The sequence below is a fragment of the Ambystoma mexicanum genome, chromosome 4q (assembly GCF_040938575.1).
Source record: "Ambystoma mexicanum isolate Mex_15411 chromosome 4q, UKY_AmexF1_1, whole genome shotgun sequence".
Classification (NCBI taxonomy): domain Eukaryota; kingdom Metazoa; phylum Chordata; class Amphibia; order Caudata; family Ambystomatidae; genus Ambystoma; species Ambystoma mexicanum.
The window spans coordinates 178689883-178713032 of record NC_090928.1 but is presented as its reverse complement, the minus strand read 5'-3'; the positions used below and the strand labels follow the sequence as shown (position 1 = coordinate 178713032).

Here is a 23150-nt window from a genome sequence, read left to right as displayed (position 1 = left end):
AGTGGTGATAATATCTTATGCTTATTGTACCAGTCTTCCAGCTTGTTATGTATCCCCCCACTAAGGATCTTACCTGAGGATTCCAACAATGAGATGGGCCGGTAATTGTGAGGCAGATTACGTGCGCCCTTTTTATAGATTGGGACCAAAAGTTTCCCCTGCCAGCTACGTGGAACTGCCCCAACTGTAGCCAGCTTACTTGAATGCACCCTCTGAACCAAGGCTGTCATTATCCAGCCATCCTTCAAATAACTTCTTGATCAAACTGAAATCCCACTAACTCTTGTAATATGTGGTTGACTATCATAATAATTGTTTACCCTTCAGTGGTTTCCAATTTCACCCCCTTCTACTCATCCGTACCCTACTGATATGGCTGATCTGTAAACCCCAATCATCCTAAGCACTCTTCCCTCATGCCAAAGCAGAGCAAACAAATACAAAACTTGTATTAAAAGGGCTGAAGCGTGATAAAGATCCAAATCCATACACCACTTGCTCCAGGTCTCCCGGGTTGGTCAGTAAGAACTAGCTGTTGCTGGCGCCCAAGACTAACAGATGAATGCAGCAGCTGACTCTGAAGGTACTGGCATTCTCCATCATTCTTTAATATCTTGCATGCTAACTGTCTCTGGGATATGTCATGGACTAACATACGTATTGTTCCTAATGAGTCTCTCAATTACTTCGGACTCCCAGGATGAATCCATGGAAATTCCACAGAAAGTTCCAGAAGAACTGGAAACCATGCTTGCAACATCCACCAATGAACTATCAATACAATGGAGAACCACTTAGTCCTTGTTCGTGCCATGGCCCTCGCAATCATTGCGAATGGCTGAAATGCATGCAATGTGCCCAGACCCCACTCTTGGCAAAACGCATATGTCTCCATTTGCAGATTGAGCCTCCAGCTGGAGTACCAAGCAGGGGTGTTTTCCACCTGGAAAGAAATATGTATGTCTGAAGGGTCCCTATCTCTGTTAAATCTCGAGAAGGACCTCTCGCCCTAGCCTCCAGTCACTTGAGACCCGTAGGTAATGGAATTTTCAGTCCACCACAAAAGTGACCGCTCCTGGAAGATATTCTGCGATGACCAAGATCCTCATTGAACAGCAATATTGCTGGAAATTATTTGCTAGGTCTGCTGACATTCTCAAACTGGTGCCCCTTAGACAATTGATGTTCCTCACTGCTGAGTTGTCTCGGTCATCCGCACTATTCCACAGTTCAATTTGTCTTTCAACAGTGACCTGATGACAAAGGGCCCAGCCTGCAACTCATGCATTTTTATGTGCATGTCCAGCTCCTGCGTAGACCATCTCCATTCTGTAGTTATAGAGCCTCACCTGGCTCCCATGCATATCATGCTGACGTCTGATTCTGCTGACGTTTGATTCTGTGATCAAGTCTGGAATGTTACTAAATATTGCAGTTCTGTTCCAGCCCTACATAGGCTGTAACCACCAGTTCAACTCCACCAAACCTCCAGATCAAGATCACGTAGTGGTATGCTAGAACTTAAGATGCCAAGTCTTTAGTCTTAGATTGGAAGGGCGCAGGGAAGAAAGTGTTGAAAGTAACAAACTAGCAACCCTACCATCCTCACTTTCATTGTAGCAGAGTAACTACAATGAATGGGCTGACTTCAGCGCTATCTTTATCAAGCTCACCTTCTTTGCTGGCAGCTCTAAAATCCCCTTGGACATGTCTACCCCATATCCAAGGAATTCCAGCCTCTTGGCTGGCTTTAGATCCGACGTCCCTCAATTTATGAGGAAACCAAGGCTTTTTGAGTTTGGTGATCCAGTCCACTTACTCGGACAGAAATCTTGCTTCCTGCGCTGTGAGGATCACATTGTCATAATATATAATGACTCTTAAACCTCTCTTATCACTGCTACTACTGGCTCCATTAGCTTGGTAAAGCACCAAGGGGAGGAAGATTGGCTGAAGTATAGTAATTTAAACCTCCGCTTTTGGCCTTCCCAAGCAATCCGTAGGAACTTCTGTGTGATTGAAATATTGGGAGTGTGAGGTTTGCATCCTTGGGATCTAATCTCACTAGCCGGTCCTCTCTGGTCAAAGTCAGTATCCCGAACACAGGTTAGAGCCAAGAAGAGGAACTAAATCAGCAAAACGCACACGGGAAGTTACATAAACAATAGAACAGTAACAGAGGCACTGTGCAGCACGCCAGGGAGTGCGCATTGATCCCGGGGGAGTTGTAGTGACTACTACCCTGCAATCTCCACAGTGCCCTCTAGGCCCTCCAAACCGCAATGCACAGCAGCAACTCTGAGCTTGGCGATGACTGTGTGTGCATCTTGACATCTCAGAATGTTTGCCCGCCTGCTGTTCCAATGCTGCTAGCTGGCTGCACTGGTAAATCTCCATTGTGTGCTGCTACACGGTTCACTGCACACTTCGCTTCAATCTCCAGAGCCCCTTGGTGTGGATAATGTACGCTTCATGAGGCTTCATATTTGTACACATAAAAAGCCTGCCGAGTAAAAATGTGCGTATTACTCCCTAGCCACCCAACCAGTCTCCAGCTTCCTCAGCTGTGGTTTAATGGATGACGAGGCAGTGCAGTGAGATGATCCATTCAAACCATCAGTATAATAAACATACCATCAATTCTAAATCTGTCAAGTGTCATGACCCATCGGACACGCCCCTTCTGGACCTCCTGGTCCCTGTCATCGCGGGGCTTACACTCTGTTGTACTACCAATATGGCGGCAGACACTGAATGCTGCCTACCAGTCTTCGCGTTCATTGCAGCACACACTATAAAATAGCCACACCCCCGTGCTTCCGCACGTCTCAATGCTACTGTTAGCTGTGGCTAGACGTGTGCTCCGTAGTTCGCCTTCACGGAACTTTGTTGCTTTCCTGGTTCCCGGACTCTTGCTCCATTCTATTCCCTTCTCCTTCTTACCCAACCTTCTCCCGGAATCCGTGCACCCGCCTCAGAGTGCTTCTTCCCCTTATTTTTTCCTGGATTTCCTGGAGTTTACTATCGATCCCGGGCAAGAAGTTGAACGAACCCTGGAAGCCGAAGACGGCCGAGCGGGCTTGTACAAGACCCGAACCACAAGGAAGAAAAATTCTACAACGGAATCCATCCAGCAGCGAAAACAGGTGAGAAAGGGGGAAACATGTGACATAGTGTGTGTGTGTGTGTGTGTGTGTGTGTGTGTGTGTGTGTGTGTTATGTTATGTTATCTGGTATTCCAGGCCCTTTGGAAGACCATAGTCAGAGGATTGAGAAGTCATGCAAGGAGTTGTAAAATCTGTGTGTGCATTTATAGCCATAACAAAGGTAGGTAGGGAGTGGCTAGGTTCCTAACAGCAGCCCTTAATTATGAGGGGAGGGTAGGGGAGGGGACGGGTGTTGTGAAAAATTGTCAGAGTCAGAGGGTTGAGAAGAGTCGGGCTATCTGAACAGCTGGACCGAATGTTGGGTGGGAATCGGCTGTATTTTATGGGAGGTGCCATTCGGGGCTGAGGGTGATGTATGTTTAGGATGGGTGCAGTCAAACAGTGTGTATAGCAGATGTTTGTGGTTGTGTGGACTGTAGTCCCTAGGATTCAGTGCATTAGGCTCTGGATGAAGAAAGGCTGAAGCAAATTTGACAAAACACAGTGGTAAAACTAAAACAGCAAATGCACCCCAGGAAACCCTGTGGGAAGAGAAATGCAAAATGTGTCAGAAACACAACTGTGGTGAAACACAAAACAGCATATGCACCCCTCCTCTTAGCATGTCTATCAGCCTATAAATTGTACTTCTCATTTATATGGCTGCCCCAAAAGGTATGCTGGACTTCGAACAGCAGAAAACAAAGGGCAGGTTCCAGGCAGGATATGACGTATAAGGAAAAGGAGATCTGGAGGTGGATTGGGCAGATTAAAGAGCACTAACTAGCAGAGAGAGAAATGTAAGGATTGCTGAAAACATCAAAATGCAGTATTTAGAGATGTTGTATGGTTGTTTTTTTCTTTTTTGTTGAGTGTGAAGCATGAAAAGTAAAGAAAGATCACTCTCCGACTTTCCAACCTCCATCTTTCTATCTCCAACCCCCTTGATATCCTTGCCCCTGTCATGAGGATCGACCTGAAGCCTGCTGCAAACTGTAACTCTTGGTATGACTCTGATCTGGCCGCTCTCAAACGCAAGTGCGGAATAGCTGAGCATCTGCAAGGAGCCGGCCAATCCTTCTGCAGTTTCCACCTCTTCTACATTCACACAGGCCCTCTGCAGGGCCCTGGCTGCTCATTTCACAACTAAGGCCCAGGACATTCTGTCCTCTCTTTTCTCTTCCTCCTCATCTCTCTCCCCCCTCTCTCCCTCCCTCAGCCCCCTTTGGTCACCCCCGCTAATCCCCTCCCATCTATGAAAGCGTCTTCTAAACAGGTGCTCCCCTGCTCCCCTGCTCCTCCAGAACCATTAAGGACAACATTGTTTTTCTCGCTCCAGCCTTTGCCGATTTCTGTAATCATTCCGTTGCCACTGGATATTTCCCTGGTCTTCTCAAGCACTCCCTTGTGCACCCTCTGCTAAAAAAAAAACGTCTTCCGACCCCTCCTGCCTGGCAAACTATTGTCCGATCTCCATCACTCCTTTCCTGGGCAAACTCCTAGAGAAGCTGGCTAACCCTCCACTCTGAATCTGTTGGTTGTCTCCATGACCATCAGTCTGGCTTCAGAGCTCTGAGGCACGGAAACCGCTCTCCTGAAAAACCATAAAGTTCTGCTTTCTAACCTTGACTCCAGCTCTTCTTCTGTCTTCATCCTCCTGGACCTCTCCTCTGCTTTTGACACAGTCAATCTTGCCATCCTGATTAATCGACTCCATGAGAACCTGGGCATCATGGATCAGGCCCTGGCATGACCTCTTTCCTCTTGGACCGACCCTCCCAGGTTCAGCTTGGGACCTTTCTCTCTACCACCTCTCTCTCCACATGTGGAGGCTCTATCCTCTCGCACTGGCTCTTTATCTGCCGCCTCTGGCCCTCTTGATCTCCACCTTTTCCTCTAACTTTTAGTGTTATGCAGATGATGGACACTCGGCTCCTCCCTTTTCTCGCTCATTCCCAACTATCCGCTATTCAGGCTTGGTGCGCCTCCAACGATCTCTACCTTAATGCCAGTAAGTCTGAGATTCTTCTCCTTAGGATTTCTGCACCCGCTTTCGCTATCTCACTCTGGCCGCCCTCCTTGGGCCCTCTCCCCTCACCTTCCTGTGAGGCAAAAAACCTTAGGGTCATCTTCGACTCCTCTCTCCTTCTCCCCTCACTTTACGGACCTTGCCAAGAAGGCCCATTTCCAGCTGCACCTCCTCAAAGGTATTTTCCCTTTCACCTTCCCCCAGAAGCTCACTGTCTGCAGAGCTCTGTTCTCTCCAGGCTGGACTACTGGAACAGCCTCTTTCTCAATCTTCCTAACTGTACACTCCGCCACTCTTCAGCTAATCCACAATAGGACTGCAAGACTTGTCCTTGGCTTCAAGCCCAGGGACCGCTTCTCCCCAGCCCTGAAATCCCTCCACTGGCTCCCAGTGGCTGCAAGGATCAAGTTCAAGACCCTCTGCATTGTCCACAAGGCTTTCTGGGGCCGTGGCCCACAGTATATTCAACTCTCTCTTCCTAAATACCTTCCTTCTAGAGCCCTCCGCTCGGCTTCCTCTAACACTCTGCGGGTCAAATGCTTCGCCAAGCAGCGAGTGGGGGACATATTTCTTTCCTCTGGAGGTGCCTCCCTCTGGAATGGCCTACCTGACCCTCTCAGACTTGAGCCGCACATCCTTAAGGTCTGGAAGCTTCTCAAGACCTTTCTTTTTTCCTCTGCCTTCTCTCTCTCCCCTGCTGATATATCCTCCTGCTCTGCCTACTTCGCCTGACTGACAGCTCAGTGCCCTCTGAGTCATACATGGCACCAGGAACTCCCTCTGTCCATTCCACCTGCACTGCCGCGCCTGGCCATCCGCGCTCTGCTGCCTCACCCCATCTTGTCCCCCCCCGCCCCCAGCACTGCCACTTGGCCTACCTGCACTTCCTGGCTGGGACTGCACCCTGGTTTCCCTGCCTTCCTCGCACTTACCTTATAGCCTTGCCTGTTGCACTGCCCCCACGTCTTCTCCCAGCACTTCGCGCTGCGCACTTGCATGATCCGAATGACACAAGGCCTAGTAGAATTGTTTGTCTTGTCCTCCCATTGTTCCCCTCGCTTGTCTTGTTGCGCCTTGAAACACTTGTGTATAGACTCATCATAAATACCAAATCAATCAATCAATCACCCGGGGTCCTGACATACAATCTCCTTTGGCAGACCTGAAATTAGTTCTGTTCTTCTTTCTTTTCTTTAAACAGAAGTCATCACCAACCCAAAGAGACTTTCAATACATTCTATCCCAAATGCATTTGATTCTTACGTATTATTGAGATTTCAAAAGGACAGGTGGTAAGAAAATCATGAATTGCTTTTTTTTCTCCATCTAATCTAAACCGTAAATTCTGTATCGGACACAGTTATTTGAAATCTTTTCCCATTTTCGTTTTATATGAAATACTTTACAATTCTCAGCTGGTTGAAATACAACCACCCCTCTCTTTCCCTCATTCCCTCTCCATTTTCTTCACTCTATTGGACTTGGAAATGTTATAGCTGCACTGCCTTTTGGCAAAAGTTTTCATTCCTAGTATATATCTGAGAAAAGTGTTCTTGGTCTATCCCATAACACTTGTGAAGTATTGTATTGTAGTAGTCATTTATTTAGTGCCTTTTCCCATTTGTATGTCCTCAAAGCACTTTGTGGTAGGATTGCCCTATGGGACTGAAGTCCGGGTATGAGAAAGTTCTAAGAGGATGCTTAAGATGCATGTATGCATTTGGTTAAGATTAGGACTTAGGGTACTTGCTAGGCTGCAGTAAGCAACCGAATAGGTCAAGCACATGGGCGGTGCTGAGGGAGTTCAGGACAGAGCACTGTTGCAGGAGATTCGATATGTACCCAACTAGCCTGAAATTTGTCATAGGATATTGCTGTATTCTAACGGCAGAGGTGTTGAGGCAAGTCTGGTGTTTCACTGTGAGGCGATTATGTGACTGTCTAGACTGAATTTGTCATAGTCGTAGCTGCATTCTACAGTGTGTGAATGGATAGCTGTGCCTATGGCAGATGTTCACCGAAGTGGTGCGTTTATTCAAGTCACTAACATCATCCGCAATTACGACCTCTAGCAGACTCGGCGAGGAAGTGAAGCGAAAGTAACACGTTGCATGCACCACAGGAGACCTAATTAATTATAATTGTTCTTTTATGACGCGCTTAATACCAGAGACCAGTTTCTAAGCGCGAGATGTTACATGAGTAGCTGCACTTTCTACTGGTCAACACTCTTTCTGAACCTGTCCTCCACCTTATAGAGATTTTGTGCTTGCTGCAGAAAGCTGCAAGGTTTTAGTTCAAATCTTTTGACAAATGTTCAGGTATGCTGCTAAAAATGCTTTAGATTTCTGCACTATGTATGAAATATGTTAGGATTGTTCCTGTGATTATTACATTCCAGAAAATCTGGGCCTTCATGCATATCTAATTTGAACTTGAGAATTTTCACTAAAATGGGTCAAAATAGGATTTATGCAGGGTAATATTACATGCGTCGAAAGTAATTGTTTTTTTATGGACTATGATCAGCAGGGGTTTATAAATATTTACAGATTCTGTCAGTAATGCAGTTCTAACAAAGGGGCTCTGTTTCTGAGATATTTTTCTCGGTTTTTTTGACTGCACTGGGTAACCCCCATTTTTGTTCTGATATTTCTTTATACATGTCACTAACCACAGAATGAATGCCACATGGATACACTTTATGGCAGTAAAGACCTGGAGAGCGTGACAACCGTTGCGGCTGGAGAAAGGGACTAGAAAAACCTTGAGGCTGGGATACCACCACCACCTGCTACATGATGTAGGCCCTGTAAGGAAGTAGATGGTGATCCCACAGATTCTTTAGCCTGTTTGTACTACCGCTGGCACAACGCATGGCCAAACTTTCCCAGCAGCCTTAAATACTCCTGATCGTGTTAAAACCCCCTTGAATAGCCTGCTGACCCCTGTGACGGATCAAGGGAATGTGTCCCTTCTCAAGGGGGGGGACACGCCCTTTGGAAATAGGAAGGTGAGCATGCAACCCAACCCACTGCCTAGGGGACAGTGCAAGCGGGATCTCAATGGGGGTGAGCCACCCTCCCGCCCCCTTAGGTGACCAGGAAGCCCCAGGTGAAAAATCTATAACATCTCCTATAACCCAAGAGTCCCAACTGTTTGTTCGATTCATGGGGCTGAACACTTATTAATGTACAGGGGCCTTTTAGTGTGCTTTGTTTGGCTGCTGGTCCTACCCTGCTGCCAAAAACACAGAACCAATGGTGTTACATCTCATTGCAGAGCGGAGCGTAACATGGCATAAACACTTACCTGCTGATAAATGCAGTCGTTGGGAGGGAACAAGCTACTTCAGGAGGCTCAGCCTGAGCAAGGTCGCTCAGTCGAAGCCTGCGCAGCCTGGACCCAGGACCACATCGCACACAAGGTGTTCGGACGAATTCTAGAAACCATGGAATGCTGCCGAGTCCAGGTGGGCGGATAGCCCAAGGCACCCTCGTCTACAGAAGAGAGAGACCAAACTGCCACAGTGGTGTACATAAATCATGACCCTGAACGAAGCATCGCTGTGGGAGAACAGACGGCCTGAAAAGCGGGGTCCCACAGTTACCAGAGCAGACGCCTCACCTGACAAAGAACAGCAGGTACGCGGTTAGCACATAAAAGAATGAGGAGTACGGCAGAGCCCAGAGGCACTCAACAAGGGGGTGAGGACAATTCGAGGTAGGCTAAAGAGCTACCAGAGACCGGAGAGTAATAGAACCACACCGGTGGGGGGTGAGCTTGAAATTAAGATACTGTGAGTGGGTACAAGAAACCGAACAGGAAGAGAAACACCTGAGAAAGTTGGGTCTGAAACCAAGACCCTGCGACGGGGTCAGAGCGACCAGGGAAACAATAGGTGTGCAGGACCTGAGAGCCCAGTTCATGCTGAGAACCCAATCCCCTCAAGATGGGTGGGATTCCATGACAACTCAACGCTGCCAGTAGAGGCAGGAGGACCCTATTGGCCCAAGAAAGTCTATTGCTTTAAAGGAATGGAAATTCCTTGTAGGAGTGAGCAAGAGGCACCATTTAGAAACGTGAAGAATTTACAAGTTCAGGTGTTACATTTAAGGAACAAACTTTCCGAGATAAGCAAGACTTTGTTGAGGGTGCCTGGAGGCCCCTTTTATGTAGAAACGCAAAAAACATGATTGAACTGTACGAGCAGGCGGAGGCCTGAAAGACAAAGAGGAGAGTTTGAGAGCCATTTTGATGGGGGTTATGCATCAGCCAGCACAAGCCAAAATAAAAAACACTTCTGAAGGCCAAGATATGTTTTTGTTATTAGTGGCAGGGTCCGTTAACAGAGTAGCATTGGTTTGCACAGAGGACCAGGTTTGTTTATGTAAGACATCCTGACCTACACCCTTTTGTTATTTTCTAGGGTAGGGAACCTTCATCATCATAGAAGCAGGGCGAGTTGGGGCATTGTCTTTACATTATTAAACTTGAGACCCTTGGAAACATGTCTTCTTGCCCACCTCCTATTTCTGGCGTACCAGACGGCCCATTCAGTAATTGTCAAATTGCAGAGAAATGGAGCATCGTGTAATGAGGAACATTCAACAGCAGTGAGAATCGCGCGATTCTTCCCCTCACGTGGTAGCTTCTGCAGACACGGCTGAGCTATGAAGGATTAACACAGACAACTGGTGCAAACAGACATCTCTTTTGTGTCCACTGCTCGTGTGCAGCAGCTTGCCAATTTGCATAGCAAGCCCTCACAGCTGTAAATGCTATGCTGATGCACAGGAGCTTGAGCCACCACTGTGCATACCAAATCACGGAACAGGGCAGAATAATTCCATGATAGCGCATGGCATTACTGAATTCCCTGATCTGTGGACCCATGCGCAAATATAAGGAATTGAATTGTGACAACTGTAGTCCCGGTGTGTCACAGCCAATTCAGGATGGCCAATGGGTCCAAGTCACACCTAGAAATAATGCAGCAATCAAGTAATCAGCAGGCCTACAAAAGGGAAGCTGGAATGGTCAGTAGTAGTGGGTGTCGGGTAGTGGAGACTGTTGGTGTGAGGTGAAAAGTGCAGATGAGAAGCGGAGGAGCTGTATACTGGTGAACATAAAAGGTGGCGACGGGAGCATTTAGACAATGTAAAAGTATTGGAGGGAGGACAGGAAAGGACAGCACTTGCTGGTGAGGAAGCGGTGAAAGGAGAAGGAAGAGAGGAGAGCACATCACAAAGGGGTTGATGAGGTGAGAACGTGAACATTGCAAGCAGCAGGAGAAGAGGTGGAAGAGGAGAAGTGTAGCAGGAAAGAGGGGTGGAAGCAGACGAGGAGTAGGTAGTTTTGAACTTAGCAGAAAGTCAAGGGGGGGGGTGGCCAGATCGAGGAGAAATGGAAAGAGATAATGCTGAGAACGTGCATATTGAGGGGGAGGAAGAAGTAGCAGAGAGAGCGGGAAGACTCCTGAATTAGTCTGGAGAAGACTGAGGAAATGTAGCCTTTGTTAAACAAGTAAGGAGCTACCACAATCTATCCAGGTGACTCATGTGGTTGTAGCTGGGATACGGCCCAGTGGTGGCGCTGCCACAATAATCAAGATGAGAAGCAAACATATTGACCAGGATAAGAAGCCGACATATAACATTCTGGCAAGAATGATACATCCAAGAAAGGAGGATGGTGTACATAAAACTGTAAGGACTGTGAGTTTGTGTTTGATGCCTGAGGAGGGGAACACTGAGGAAGAGAGGAATGAACTGAAGGACTACGGTCCATCGGGGAGATTGATTTGATTCTTTTTCTGAAACCCTGGCCTCCTTTCCCCCAGACTTTCCTATGCCCTTGTTTTTTTTTTCCATTAATCAAGAGCCTTCAAAAGGTGACCTCTGCTTACGAGTCATCTGTTGATGCCGCACCCTTGCTCTAGAAGTTAAAAGTAATTCCTGGTAGCTGTTGACGTCAAACTATTAGGGCTCATCAAAGCTACATATATTGGCGCTCACAACAAGGTCTGTCCGAACACTGTCCCAACATAATTTCTCAGTTGAACTCAAGACCGAATCGTTCCAATTCTCTCAGGACCCTCTTGAAGGTTCATAACCCTGCGACCCATAGTTCTATCTGGTGTGTGGACCGAAAGGAATGATATTTCTCATATAGCCCCAGGTGTAGAGCACTCCAATTCAGCATACATGTACAAAAGATTGATTTTACATAATCCTCTGTGATCGGTACCTGAAGCAATTAGTTGACCCTTTTCACAGGACCAAGAGCATTGTTTCGAGGAAGGCTCTCAGAAAAGCTAATTTGAATAACCCGTATCGCCTTAGATTTTTGCTGTCGCAGTACATGACTTTTCTTATAAAGTCGAGCGATCTGACACTCATTTTAAAAAATTGTTTTTTTAAACTTGCATTCTGTTGTGCAGTGTGATATAAGCCCATTATTGTATTATGTAATGTAACAATCTGAATACAATTTGACGTGGAAGTTGTGGATAGCATGCTGCTCTCTATGCTGGCTGATGAATGTGCGGTGGAGCGGGTTGGCCATCCCTCTTGTGTGCTGGTGTTTTTACTCTGAAATCTCTGTGCTCCAGGAATAGCATTAGACTCTTCTTGAAGCTCAGTGTAGGGACCCGGCTGTCTGGCATTCCTGTTAACTCCTCAGTACAGAATGGCGAGTTTGGTTTTGCTAATGTGAGTCAATTTCCATTGTTTTGCTTAGGTTTGGCTTTGTTTTCATCACATATTAAGTGAACTGTATCTTTACTTATCTCGTTATTGGTCACTTGTATTTCAGTTACTCTTAATTATTAAATGGTAAGATGTCTGCTTTTATATTGCCGTCTCTGGAGCATACCTTGATTTGGGATTTATGACGCGCATATCCCAAAGGAACCAAGCAGCAAGTCACATCTAGGCGCAGATTTCATTAATAATGCATGAGACCAATGGGGGCTACTCAAATTGCAATGTACTCCATAATAAATATGTTATTACTGATAGAGGACTTTCTTCAAGCTTGGCCATGCTTAGCCCATTCGCGGCAATGATGCATTGGAGTTGATCACATTGTAACCGCAAAGACTTGCATCACTGGTGAGGTGGAGGGAGGCTAAGTAATGTTTCAGGTGGATGGGTTGAATGCTGTTGCAGATGTTGGAGAGAGTAACATATATACTTGTTCGTCTCCCCTTCAGGCACCGGCACAGGACAAAACATGCTACAAGTGAAACGCTGGGGTCTGAGAACCTGGAATCGGAATCTGAGGACTTTTCAGATGAGTCGAATGCTGAAACCTTCTACGGCACCTCTCCTCCCAGCAATCCCAGACAGATGAAACGCATGTCTACAAAACACCTGAAGAGTAACGTAGGGAAACCGACTAGCCGCTCCACCATAAAAGGTATGAAATGAGGACATCATATTAATGTTATTTTGCAGTTCGAATAGTGTTCTCTCCCTTTGGTAAGGCCTTGTAGCACTCTAGTCTTGCGTCAAGTTCATTGCTACATAGTTATAGTGTTCGAGGCATAGGAGGAATACTTTTCACGATGGTCCTCCTGGAGCTGGGAGGATAGCTCTGGGGCAACGGGCTCGCCTTGGAAACAAGGCAACGCATAGCAGCACAGGGTCGATACCTGGTCCTGCGCTCAGAATCTGGAGACCGGCATGTTGCACAATATAAAAAAAACAACAAAAAAAGGGGACAATTATGGCAAGTCGATGTGATAGACGCTGAAGAAGGGCATTCATGGTTGAGCAACAAAAAATATACACAACGTATTAGAATGGCAAAGCTCACATATAGAGTAACCTGTTATTTCAGAATTGAATCTTTGAGTCTTGGGAGGATAGCTCATGGGCAACATGCTTGCCATGGAAGCAAGAGGACACGGAGCACCACAGGTTCGAATCCGGGTCTGCGCTTAGAAACCTCTGGGTATTAAGCGCATTATAAATAGCCTATCCTATCATATAATTTCATATAATTCCAGCTTTATTTGCAGTATCTGCAGGCTCTGTTGGTGCTATTATAGGGTTATTGTCAATTTCACGAGCAATTTGAACAGTCTAGCTTTTTTCGGGGAGGTCTCTTTTTTTAGTTTTCTTGCAGAGTATTTGGGTGCAGTAAAGATGCATTCTGAGGGTGGCACACATGGAACAATATTGGGTCAATGGGTGCCCATGTATTTTATATCCCTGCTCTGCTGTCCTTTTATTTGCGCCCACTGATCCCCTTCATTCACTTCCTAGTTCCTGCCCTCTTGATTATACAGTTTTGCTCGCTTCTTTTCCATTGGATTTTTTTTCCGGACCCCCATTCATTATTTTTAGGGTCATCTGATCTACTGGCAGCAATAAGAAATGTTTGCACTCTCTCCCTCACAGAAAGCTTTCCGTGCAGCTCTAACCTGAACGGCATTCATCCTTTATCAGAAAAGTGCACTGCGACGCATCCAGCGTCAAAGCCTTCTCTTAAGAGTGGGAAATTTTACTAGCTTGCAGGAGCTTGCTGGGAATGGCGAATCGTGTCAAAAACCTGGGCTACTCCATCTCCTCACTCCTCCCAAAAACAGAGACGTCTGTTCACTGAATGCTGGCCTGCCGTGGTCTGATTGCATGCATTAAAGGGTCTGTGGTTGGGGCTTGTGTTATGTGGGTGGCTAATGTCTGGTGGTGTGCGTGGGGGCCAGAGGTGTACTCCAGTCGAAGTACTGTTTTCTTCTTGGAGCATTTTACGCACCGATGTGTTGAGGGAGAACAAGTCACGCACTGATAAAGTTAATGCAGCATTTAGGCCACGCAGGATAGCTCATCGGAGTGCCTACATGGCGTTCTGAGTAGTGCAAAGTGTCGCGCGTGAAGTCCTGAGGCGTGCTTAGAACCTGGAAAACAAGGGCTGCCTGGTATCCAACCTTGCATTCTACTCCAAGCCAATTGAAACAGCAGCCACTGAACCGTTTCTGTTTTCTTAGGACAGCAAATATCTTGGATCCACTTTGATATGGAGCTTCAGCCAACACCAGAACTGCCCTGCCATTGATGATCCGCACCCATGCAGCCCGAGATCAAGTATAAAATGTGCCTTCTTGCTTAAATATGGGTGTGTCTGCAGCCTTTGAAACGCTGGAGTGCAAAATAACACCTTCTATATTGAAATTAGACTTATAAGGACACATGTAGGAGGGAAATCATTTTTTGTGATTGACCATTCTTATTAAATATCCTCCCTATTGAGTAGACATTTACTTTATTCAGAATACAATATAAAATCATGTATGTCCCTGTACTGGCTCCCGACACTGCAACACATTACTTCACAAATCTGTGTCTAATTACATCAAGCAGTCCATGGAAACGCCCCTGGATATCTTTTCCAAAGCGTTGTCTCACTACCTGCCGGCCAAACGCCCAACTGAGGCCTTCCAAAAACCATCTTACCGTTTTCTTGCCCACTTTCAGTTGTTTTGGAGGATACATCCCTTTATTTTCAAGGCTCTCCTCTCACAAACACCCTGCCGTGGCACCTTCGCCTCCAACTTCACATAACGGTCCAACCATCTTAGAAGACTCTTCTTTTCTGCTCAGAGGATTTTGACGATGGTTGCTTGTCTCGCCAGCCTTGAACGGTACCCCTTGATCGTCTTGGTGCTACTAAACTAATATGACTTCAGAAACCAGTATGCAGTGTCACTTAACTGTTCACTGCTCCAAGGTGAGCAATTCAAGGCCTTGACAAGGACATCACCGAAGACATAATAAGTACATTCAATTCACTATGTTCAGCATTGACTTAAGGTATCTGGGTTTCTTCTGTTCAGGACTAAACATTACATTGACCGTACCTTATGTGAAGTGCAGCAGAGTTGGGAATTGGTCTTCTAAATGGATTTTGGACTTTCTTTGTCCATATTTGCATAACACCAATTCTACTTTGGTAAGACTGGGTGACAGATCTGGGTTACCTAATGAGCTGGTTTGCCCTGGCACCTACCTCTCGGGCGATCTGCTGTCTGGCATTCTAGTTACACATGACATTTGCATGGCAAAGTATAGCTAGTGAGAATAGATTTCCCCAGTCATCCACTTGCCCCACCTAACCTTGCACCCTGGGTGAGTGCACGTGTGCTGAGGGCGGGCGGTGGCCTGCACAGTATCGCTTTATTTTTTTTTAAAAACCCTTTTACAAGGATTCTGAATTCCTGCCACTGAGACATCACTTGTTAATAATTTGACCCCAAAGAGGGCGCGTTCTTAACCAGTGATGTGATTGCTCCAGCCTCCGAACAGAGAAAAGCCTCTGACTGAAGTCTGCCTGTACTTACATAGAATGGTTTGTCCCGATGAGCAGAACTATTGGCAAGGGGTAATGCCCATAGACACGTCATGCATTCATTCAGTCAGAGGCGTTGCTGGGGGGGTGGTCTGAGGGGGATATACCCCCTGGTCTTTCGATTGCAGCCTCGGATAGAAGCTCAGGGTCTACAACCAAAAGTCTAGCTAGCCCTGTGGCCTGACAGTCCCGACATTAGGGTAGCCCCGGATATTTTCCAGACCTATCAACATCCCTGCATTCAGTCCCGACCACAGTCGGCATGCTTCCATCAAATCTGCAAATGGAAATGCGGTGGTTTATAGAAAAATGCGTTTAACTTCCATATACTGATCTATTTCGCAAGCCAGTAAATCGATGGTACCCCTCTGAAGAGGGTGAAGCGGATAGGATCGGGAACTGACGAAGAGAGAGATGTGTAAGGAATGAATACGCTTCCATGTATCACTCTATGACTAAGCGCGAGTGGAGTTCAGACAGGTCACTTTTAGGTTGAAGCCAAACGAAGGATTCCATAGGATATATAGCATTATAAAGTTTAAAACGTTTGCCAGCAAAGCTCGGACGCAAGAACCACTTAAAAGGGGAAAGTGAAATGACACATTCTTTTTGCAGGAAACTGTTGCTTCTTTTACCAGGACAAATTCCACTTGTCGCTGCTGTTAGATAAAGCTTGTGTGGAGGCGGTGGTGGTGACTGGCATGCCGTGTGGTGGGCCAAGGAGGCAACTGCTTCCTCTTTTGGGATTTCGCCTCCCTAGGCGTTTCTCTGCCGAAGTGCTGCCGACAGTGAAGTGAGTCGCACTGAGTCACTATTTCTGTTCGAGGGAAAGCAATGAATGATGAAAGTAAAACACTGTTTCTGGACTAAAAAGAAAAAAAGAAAAAAAGCCGGCGTCACTACTGTAATTGACGCGTCTGAGTCAAATACATACCAGGGCTCAGAAGTCAAGCCCGCACCTTAAGAACTAAGAGGGGACGTGAAAGCGAATGACCGAACAGCTCCCTAACCCCCACCCCACCTCCCCCCATCACTCTGCAGCTGCATTGGGCCATGGGTAGGCCACACAGATGTGACGCTCCAGCTAAACCTGTCTTTTTATACACGCGAAGAGACACGGAGGACAAAGCAGGCTGTTGGATTTGCCTTGACCCGGAATAATGTTGTATGAGCTCATTTGTGTTTTCCACGTGGCACGCCCCTAAGGCAGTACTGCAGAAACTGTGCAGCTGTTTAAGTGTAATTGCCACTGGTGCAAGCGCACTTGGGACTAAAGCAAAAACTGCTGTAGTGCAAAAGCATTCTTTCAATGGATTTTTTCCCACCGGGGTGATGTTTTATCTGGTTCTAGTCCTTGGCTATGTTGGAAAAATGCAACGAAAGTCTAGGGCCGTGTAACTGCACTTGCGCCAATGCAAAGTGTCTGTAATGTGGCCAAGAGGTTTTACTTGCCCTATGCTGGAGCTACTGGACCTTTTCAAGGCTGCTGAAAATAAATGAAGACTGACCTGTGTCTGTAACTAGACAGGCATGTACCCTACTCTACGAGGGGATGTTATGAGAATGTCTCGGGAGGATAGCACTGCGGCAACGTGCGCGAAACAAGACACAGTGCAACACAGGTTCGATTCCCCGGGTCCGCGCTTAGAAACCTGTGGGTATTAAGCATGTTATAAATAGCCTATTCTATCATATGACCGGCCGCCTGTCCTTCCTTTGCTGCATGTCTTCAACATGGATGCAGAGGACTATATCATCAGGCAACAATGCGCAGCATCATTTTTCAGGATTGCAATTATCTGCACCGTTCATTTCTGGCCAAAGTTTTGGAAAGGTGTGTTAGGGAGAATTCTCCAAAATGGCTAATTTCCCTCACCTACCGAGTCCCTCAGCAGTTTTGCTGCATTTCTAGGATTTATTTTTTGCACCTGGTAAGAGTGTGAGCCTTTTTTTCACTCTTACATGTGTTTTGCTGTGTGTGTTTCAAAATGTTTTGTGTTCATAGACTGTGGAGCCTCACCTACTCCTTTTACTGTGTGTTACACAGCACCTTCAGTGCAGTAACACAGGGTTGTCATTTAGACTTCCCAACTCAGACTGTTTTCCTGGGACTGACCACTGTCTCCCAGAACATGTAAAGTTGCCATTAACTTTATTAGCCTCTGTAAACCCACAGACCCAGGACAAACCATCTCCCCTGGAGTACTGGAAAGGGTTAATACTTATCCCTTTTTGTCTGTTTCACTTTTAGCATTGTTTCGCTCCCTTTTCATCAAGAATTTGCTGGTGGCAGTGGTAACTACCCTATTTTTTTGTACCGCAGTTATCTTAAATAACCTTGGTATTGTTTTAGGCTATCTTGGTAGCCTTGAACTTAAACCCGCTAGACCATATATATTTTATTACGGTTCTGGCTGGGTTTATTCGCCATTTCTTTTTGTAAAAGTCTTTCTTGTGATTACTCTGCACGCCAAACCGGGTTTGATTCCTTTGTTCACCGTTTTTTCGCAGGCTTCTACCAAGAAAAACAGTCTGAGTTGGGAAGTCTAAAAGACAACCCTGTGTTACTGCACTGAAGGTGCTGTGTAACACACAGTAAAAGGAGGTGAGGCTCCACAGTTTATGAACACAAAAAATGTTGAAACACACACAGCAAAACACATGTAAGAGTGGGAAAAAGGCTCACACTCTTACCAGGTGCAAAAAATAAATCCTAGAAATCCAGCAAAGCAGCTGAGGGACTCGGTAGGTAAGGGAAATTAGCCATTTTGGAGAATTCTCCCTAACACACCTTTCCAAAACTTTGGCCAGAAAATGAACGGTGCAGAGAATTGCAATCCTGAAAAATGATGCTGGGCATTGTTGCCTGATGATATAGTCTTCTGCATCCATTTTGAAGACAGGCAGCAAAGGAAGGACAGGCGGTCGGTCATATGATATGATAGGCTATTTATAACATGCTTAATACCCAGAGGTTTCTAAGCGCCGACTCAGGGATCGAACCTTTGTCGCACTGTGTCATCTTGTTTCCAAGGCGAGCATGTTGCCGCAGAGCTATCCTCCCAAGACATTCTCATAACATCTCCTCGTAGATCAGGGTACATGCCTGTCTAGTTAATGGCATCTTCTTACTCTAATAGAGAGCAACTCTAATAACGTTGCTCTCACCAGCAACGTTGTTAGAGTAAGAACTGCCTGATGGTGAAGAAAGATCCCTGCTAGAGACAAGTTGACTCTGACACGAAAAGGAAGACACAGGAAGTGGATGATTGAGTGTCCTACATCTTGATGCTTACCCAGATTGTGGTGGTTCTGTACCTGTAGTTGAAGGTGGCTAAACTCCTTAGTTTGAATCACCCCCACAGATTACACAGCGTAGGTGCTGTGGCTCACCCTACCAAACGAGAGAGGACCTAGAGAGGTTGCTGTCTCTCCCGTCCTGAAGAACGTTGCTTCATTAGGGGACTTAAAAAATAGTCCAGAGACAACTGAAACACGTGTAGATGATCTACATCTGTGACTAGAGCTACACAGATTGAGTTACCTTTTAGTAGATATAAGGAACTAGATAGGAATGCAACAGTAGATTAGGGTGACCAAATGTAAATGATCAGAGAAAAAGTGAATATGAGATATGAGTGTAATGCAGAATGAAAGTGAGTAAATGGTAGGAAAGTGGAAATGTTAGTTGAGCTTTTTTGTAGCTAATGTGGCAATGTTTACAAAACGTTTTGAAAAATGTGTAAAATTGAAGTTTTAAATGTTTATGTTTTAAATTAAAGTGAATGTATGTCAATACTGAATGAATTGGTTTGTCAGTATTTATGAAAAGACAAACATATTAGAAGAGGTCATCCCTCTCTTCCACTGGTCCAGTGTGTAGAGTTTTGTGATAAGTTTAACCTGAAGGACCAGGTGTTGAATCAGGCATTCCCTGTTGATTGTTAAGGCAAGCAAGCAGACAAGACGATCATGCATAGTGCTGTCCTTTCCATAAGCCCTTAATTATACCAAATAACTTACTGTGTCCTCCCCAACACCCAGTTCAAATCTTCCACTTCCGCCAACGGTTTTTAGATTGGCATAGTAAAGACATTTTAACAGACAATACCTTATTGTACTTCCACTTGAGAAACGCAGAGGTAGGGGACAACCTCTGTCTGTGTGGTGCAAGATATCTGATAAACATTTCCTATGTATCTTCAGAAGCCGTGCTTTACTTGCCTAGTAGATGAAATATTGCAGTGTTAAGATACTTAACATGGCCTACGGCAGACCTTGCAAATCCTTCAAAAAAATCCCACTAGACCTGCAGGGAGAGTGCCTTAGTTTACACACTCGATCTAAGAGAAATGTACTCTCCCCATACTGACGGATGACAAAATGTTTACCAGTTCTATCTGTAAAAAGGTGCTGTCACCATAAGCACATTTCATATTTAGTGCAATGCTGCCACATAAAAGGCCATCCATTCACAGTGAAACCTATTTGCTATTTGCTGCAAAGACAGTTTGTTTGCAGTAAATGTCAAATAAGTTTCAGACATCCCCATACCCGCCAGCATGGTAGATTACCATGGAAATGGTTCTCGTGCTTAGTAAAATCTTCTTGCCAATGCGAGTGGGCTAGTAGATTTTGCAAGCCGTGTACGGCAATGTGACTGTACAGCGAGGAGTATGTGCTTTGAGGGAGGATGTATGACGTACAGCATGGCTAAAGAAAGGCCTTTAGCTTTCATGAGGAATGACAGGACTAAGCCTTGTGTCTACTGTTAAGTTCAAAGGAACTCCCCAGCCATTCCATGGGTGCCTTTCCGACCAGGTCGTTATTGGAGCCAAAACCCTGGACTCTGCAGGGGTTTGGAGGGTTCCATCAACTGTCTTGCCCGGTCAGATTCCATCCAGCTAAACGAATGAAGCAACCAAAGTAGAGCAAAGACTCCTTCTGTGGCTTCAACCAGGTTAATAAACCGTGCATTTAAATTCCCCTAGTGCCGGGGTCTTGAGTTGTTTTGAGTCACCATTGACTCAACTGGCTAGGAATGATGGGAATAGTAATCTGGAGAGCCAAAAGTTGCAGGCCATTGCGGCAAACTCTGTGTGTGGCAAGATTCTGTTTAATTTGCAGGCCAGTCTGCTCTGAAAACTTTGCTGGAAAGTACTCCAATTTGTTACAGTGAGAGTCTAGCATGGCATCTTTTCATGAACTTGGCTAAACGTATAGGTTTTCACCAAGATCATGGCCTCTGTCGCAACTCTTCTGAGGCAGGATGGCATCCATATCTACCCTTACCTGGAAGACTGGCTCATCTGCACATCATTTGAAAGTTTGATCCTGAAAAACATAGTGACTCCTTGCTGTTAAATGAACCATAGGCCTGTCAGTAAATCTCTCTACTCCAATTTCTACTCAGAGGGCCTAGTACATTGATCTCCTGTGGAACTCTACACAGCCAAATGTGTTTCATGTACAAATACGGCATAGTGGCATTGGCTGCCCACTCCTATCGGTCAGCAGCACTCCAGTCTCTGGGCCTTCTTTCCTCCTTGACTAACTTTGTGCTTAATTCACTAGTTAAATTATCGGAAAAATCCAAGCTTAATTTAAAACACAAAAGGAAACTTTGTTTGGTATTAGCTCTAAGATTACCTTCCTGGAAGAATATATCTGTGCTGGGAAACAAGAGCAAGCTTGGCTAGAAAGGGCTCCTATGAAGAGTGATGCTGACACGGTCACACATTTCTTGCTGCTCTTGCTGTTCACCAGGTGAACAAGGTCTGATGATCCTCGGTCCATCCTTTCCTTCCAACAGTCTGCTCTTATCCCAAGATGGGGTGGTATCAGAAGATACACGAGATGCTGCAAAAACAAACCTTGTGCCCAACAAACAGGCCGGAAAAGCAGAAAAATTAGAACAAGAAAATTAATCCTGTTTGCAATACGTGGGGCTCACAACATTTCCCAAGGGAACTAGAAGCTTCCCTAATTGGCATTGCAGGAAAGGACAAGGACACAGTTGCACAACCCTCTTCCAATGAAAGATCGCACAATATAAGCAAATGCCATGCATAAAAACCCGCCAAAGTTAGAGGCACCTATATGTTCCCTTACCCCACTGTTAATTAAAAATAATGCGATCGCCATACGCCCAAGTTCCTCTGCTGCACTGGATTGAAAAGAGAATTTGAAAGGCCGATTTGAGAATTATAAGGAAGAGCGAGAAAGAGCAATTACAAAAAAAACTTTAAAAACACCTAAAATTTGTCTTAAAGTGCATAAAAGCTTTATGCTCCAAAGAGATGCAGAATACATGCTTCAACTCTTTAAAAACAAATGGCCAACTTTAGGGCAATAATCAACAACCAGTTAAAATGGCAGATATATACCCAAACTAATGCCATTCCAAGAATCCACCTGGAAAAATAATTTCACGCAAATCTATGTCCATATGTTTTTTTGCTGAGTAGGCATATGCCTAGTACAAATCCTAAGGCGACCTGGCACTGACACAGAGCCATACTGCTCCCCGGTGGCGAAACACATTCTGAGGGCAGCTGACTTTAAATATATAATAGAATGGAGATGAAGCATCTGTGGGAGAAACATCCATCAGAAAAAAATTACCATGAGGTAAGTAATTTGTTCAACAAAAGGTACTGTGTGATCATGCCACCGGATTGTTAAGAAAATATGAAGTTCCACAAAAAAGTACCCCGCTTTTGATGTGTCAAATAAGTAATCGGGAAAGTAAGGGAGACCGTTTGTTTTTTGTCTGACTGTAGCTAAATAGGGATTCATCTGGGCTTCACAAGAAACATTTACCCATTACAGTTACTATCAACAAATCGTTCAAATGTAGTATGGTCTTGTCGAAAAGAATGGTTACTTCAGTAAACCATCACAAAGCCAAGAGCTTACTGTAGATTTGCTTGCAGGTAACAGAGCTAGAAGTAGTTAAGTGTTTGCGAGGCCACAGTAGGACCTGCAGGACCAAGTTTGCTGATGGGGGAGTTGGCCCAGGGCCTTGCATGTGTTGGCTAGTGGGTTGGCAGGGCCTTGTGGGTGATGCAGCAGAGCACTCTGGTGGAAAGCAGCCCGAGCCCCTTCACAATACACTTATATAAAGGTGGCAGCTGGATGACTGCACAACCGCTCATGCCCAGTGCGGGCTCTGGGTAGGACACCATCTTCAGGGATGATGACGTAGATCAATCAGTTCTAAGCAACGTTAAATGGCTACAATTCTGATTTCTAGTTTTAGGGGTCGAGTTTAGTTTTCTTCCTCCTCTCTTCATGCAGATGCTTGCAGAGTCTCTCAAAAAGTGTGGTAGAGGCATCATAACGTAGGAGTACATTAAAGTTACACTCTGTGGTTACGCTTTTACTCTTAATCCATAGTCCCTGTTCCCCTCTACAACACCAATAAAGTCCAGCTCATAGCTTTAATAAATTAGAAAAGGACTGTGGAGGGGAGTCAGAGGAGCGTGCAAGGGGATGGAGCTGGGCGCGTGTAGAGCATACCAATCAAGAGTTTCAGTGCCTCAAAGCGGTATGCATTCATTTTCTAAAGGCTGTGCTGCACATGCTCCGGTCTCCAGACCGAATTGCCTTACGTTCCATAC

General features: G+C 45.6%; 1 protein-coding gene across 5 annotated transcripts in view; it reads left to right on the top strand.

The window, feature by feature from the left end:
* Window positions 1-23150, top strand: part of MAP3K4 (mitogen-activated protein kinase kinase kinase 4) — a 516131-nt gene that overhangs the window by 196491 nt on the left and 296490 nt on the right. For all 5 annotated transcript variants that reach the window (XM_069607700.1, XM_069607697.1, XM_069607696.1 and 2 more), the window contains exon 2: window positions 12392-12597. In XM_069607700.1, coding sequence (XP_069463801.1) covers window positions 12392-12597 — 206 coding nt within the window. The remainder of the gene's footprint in view (window positions 1-12391; window positions 12598-23150) is intronic.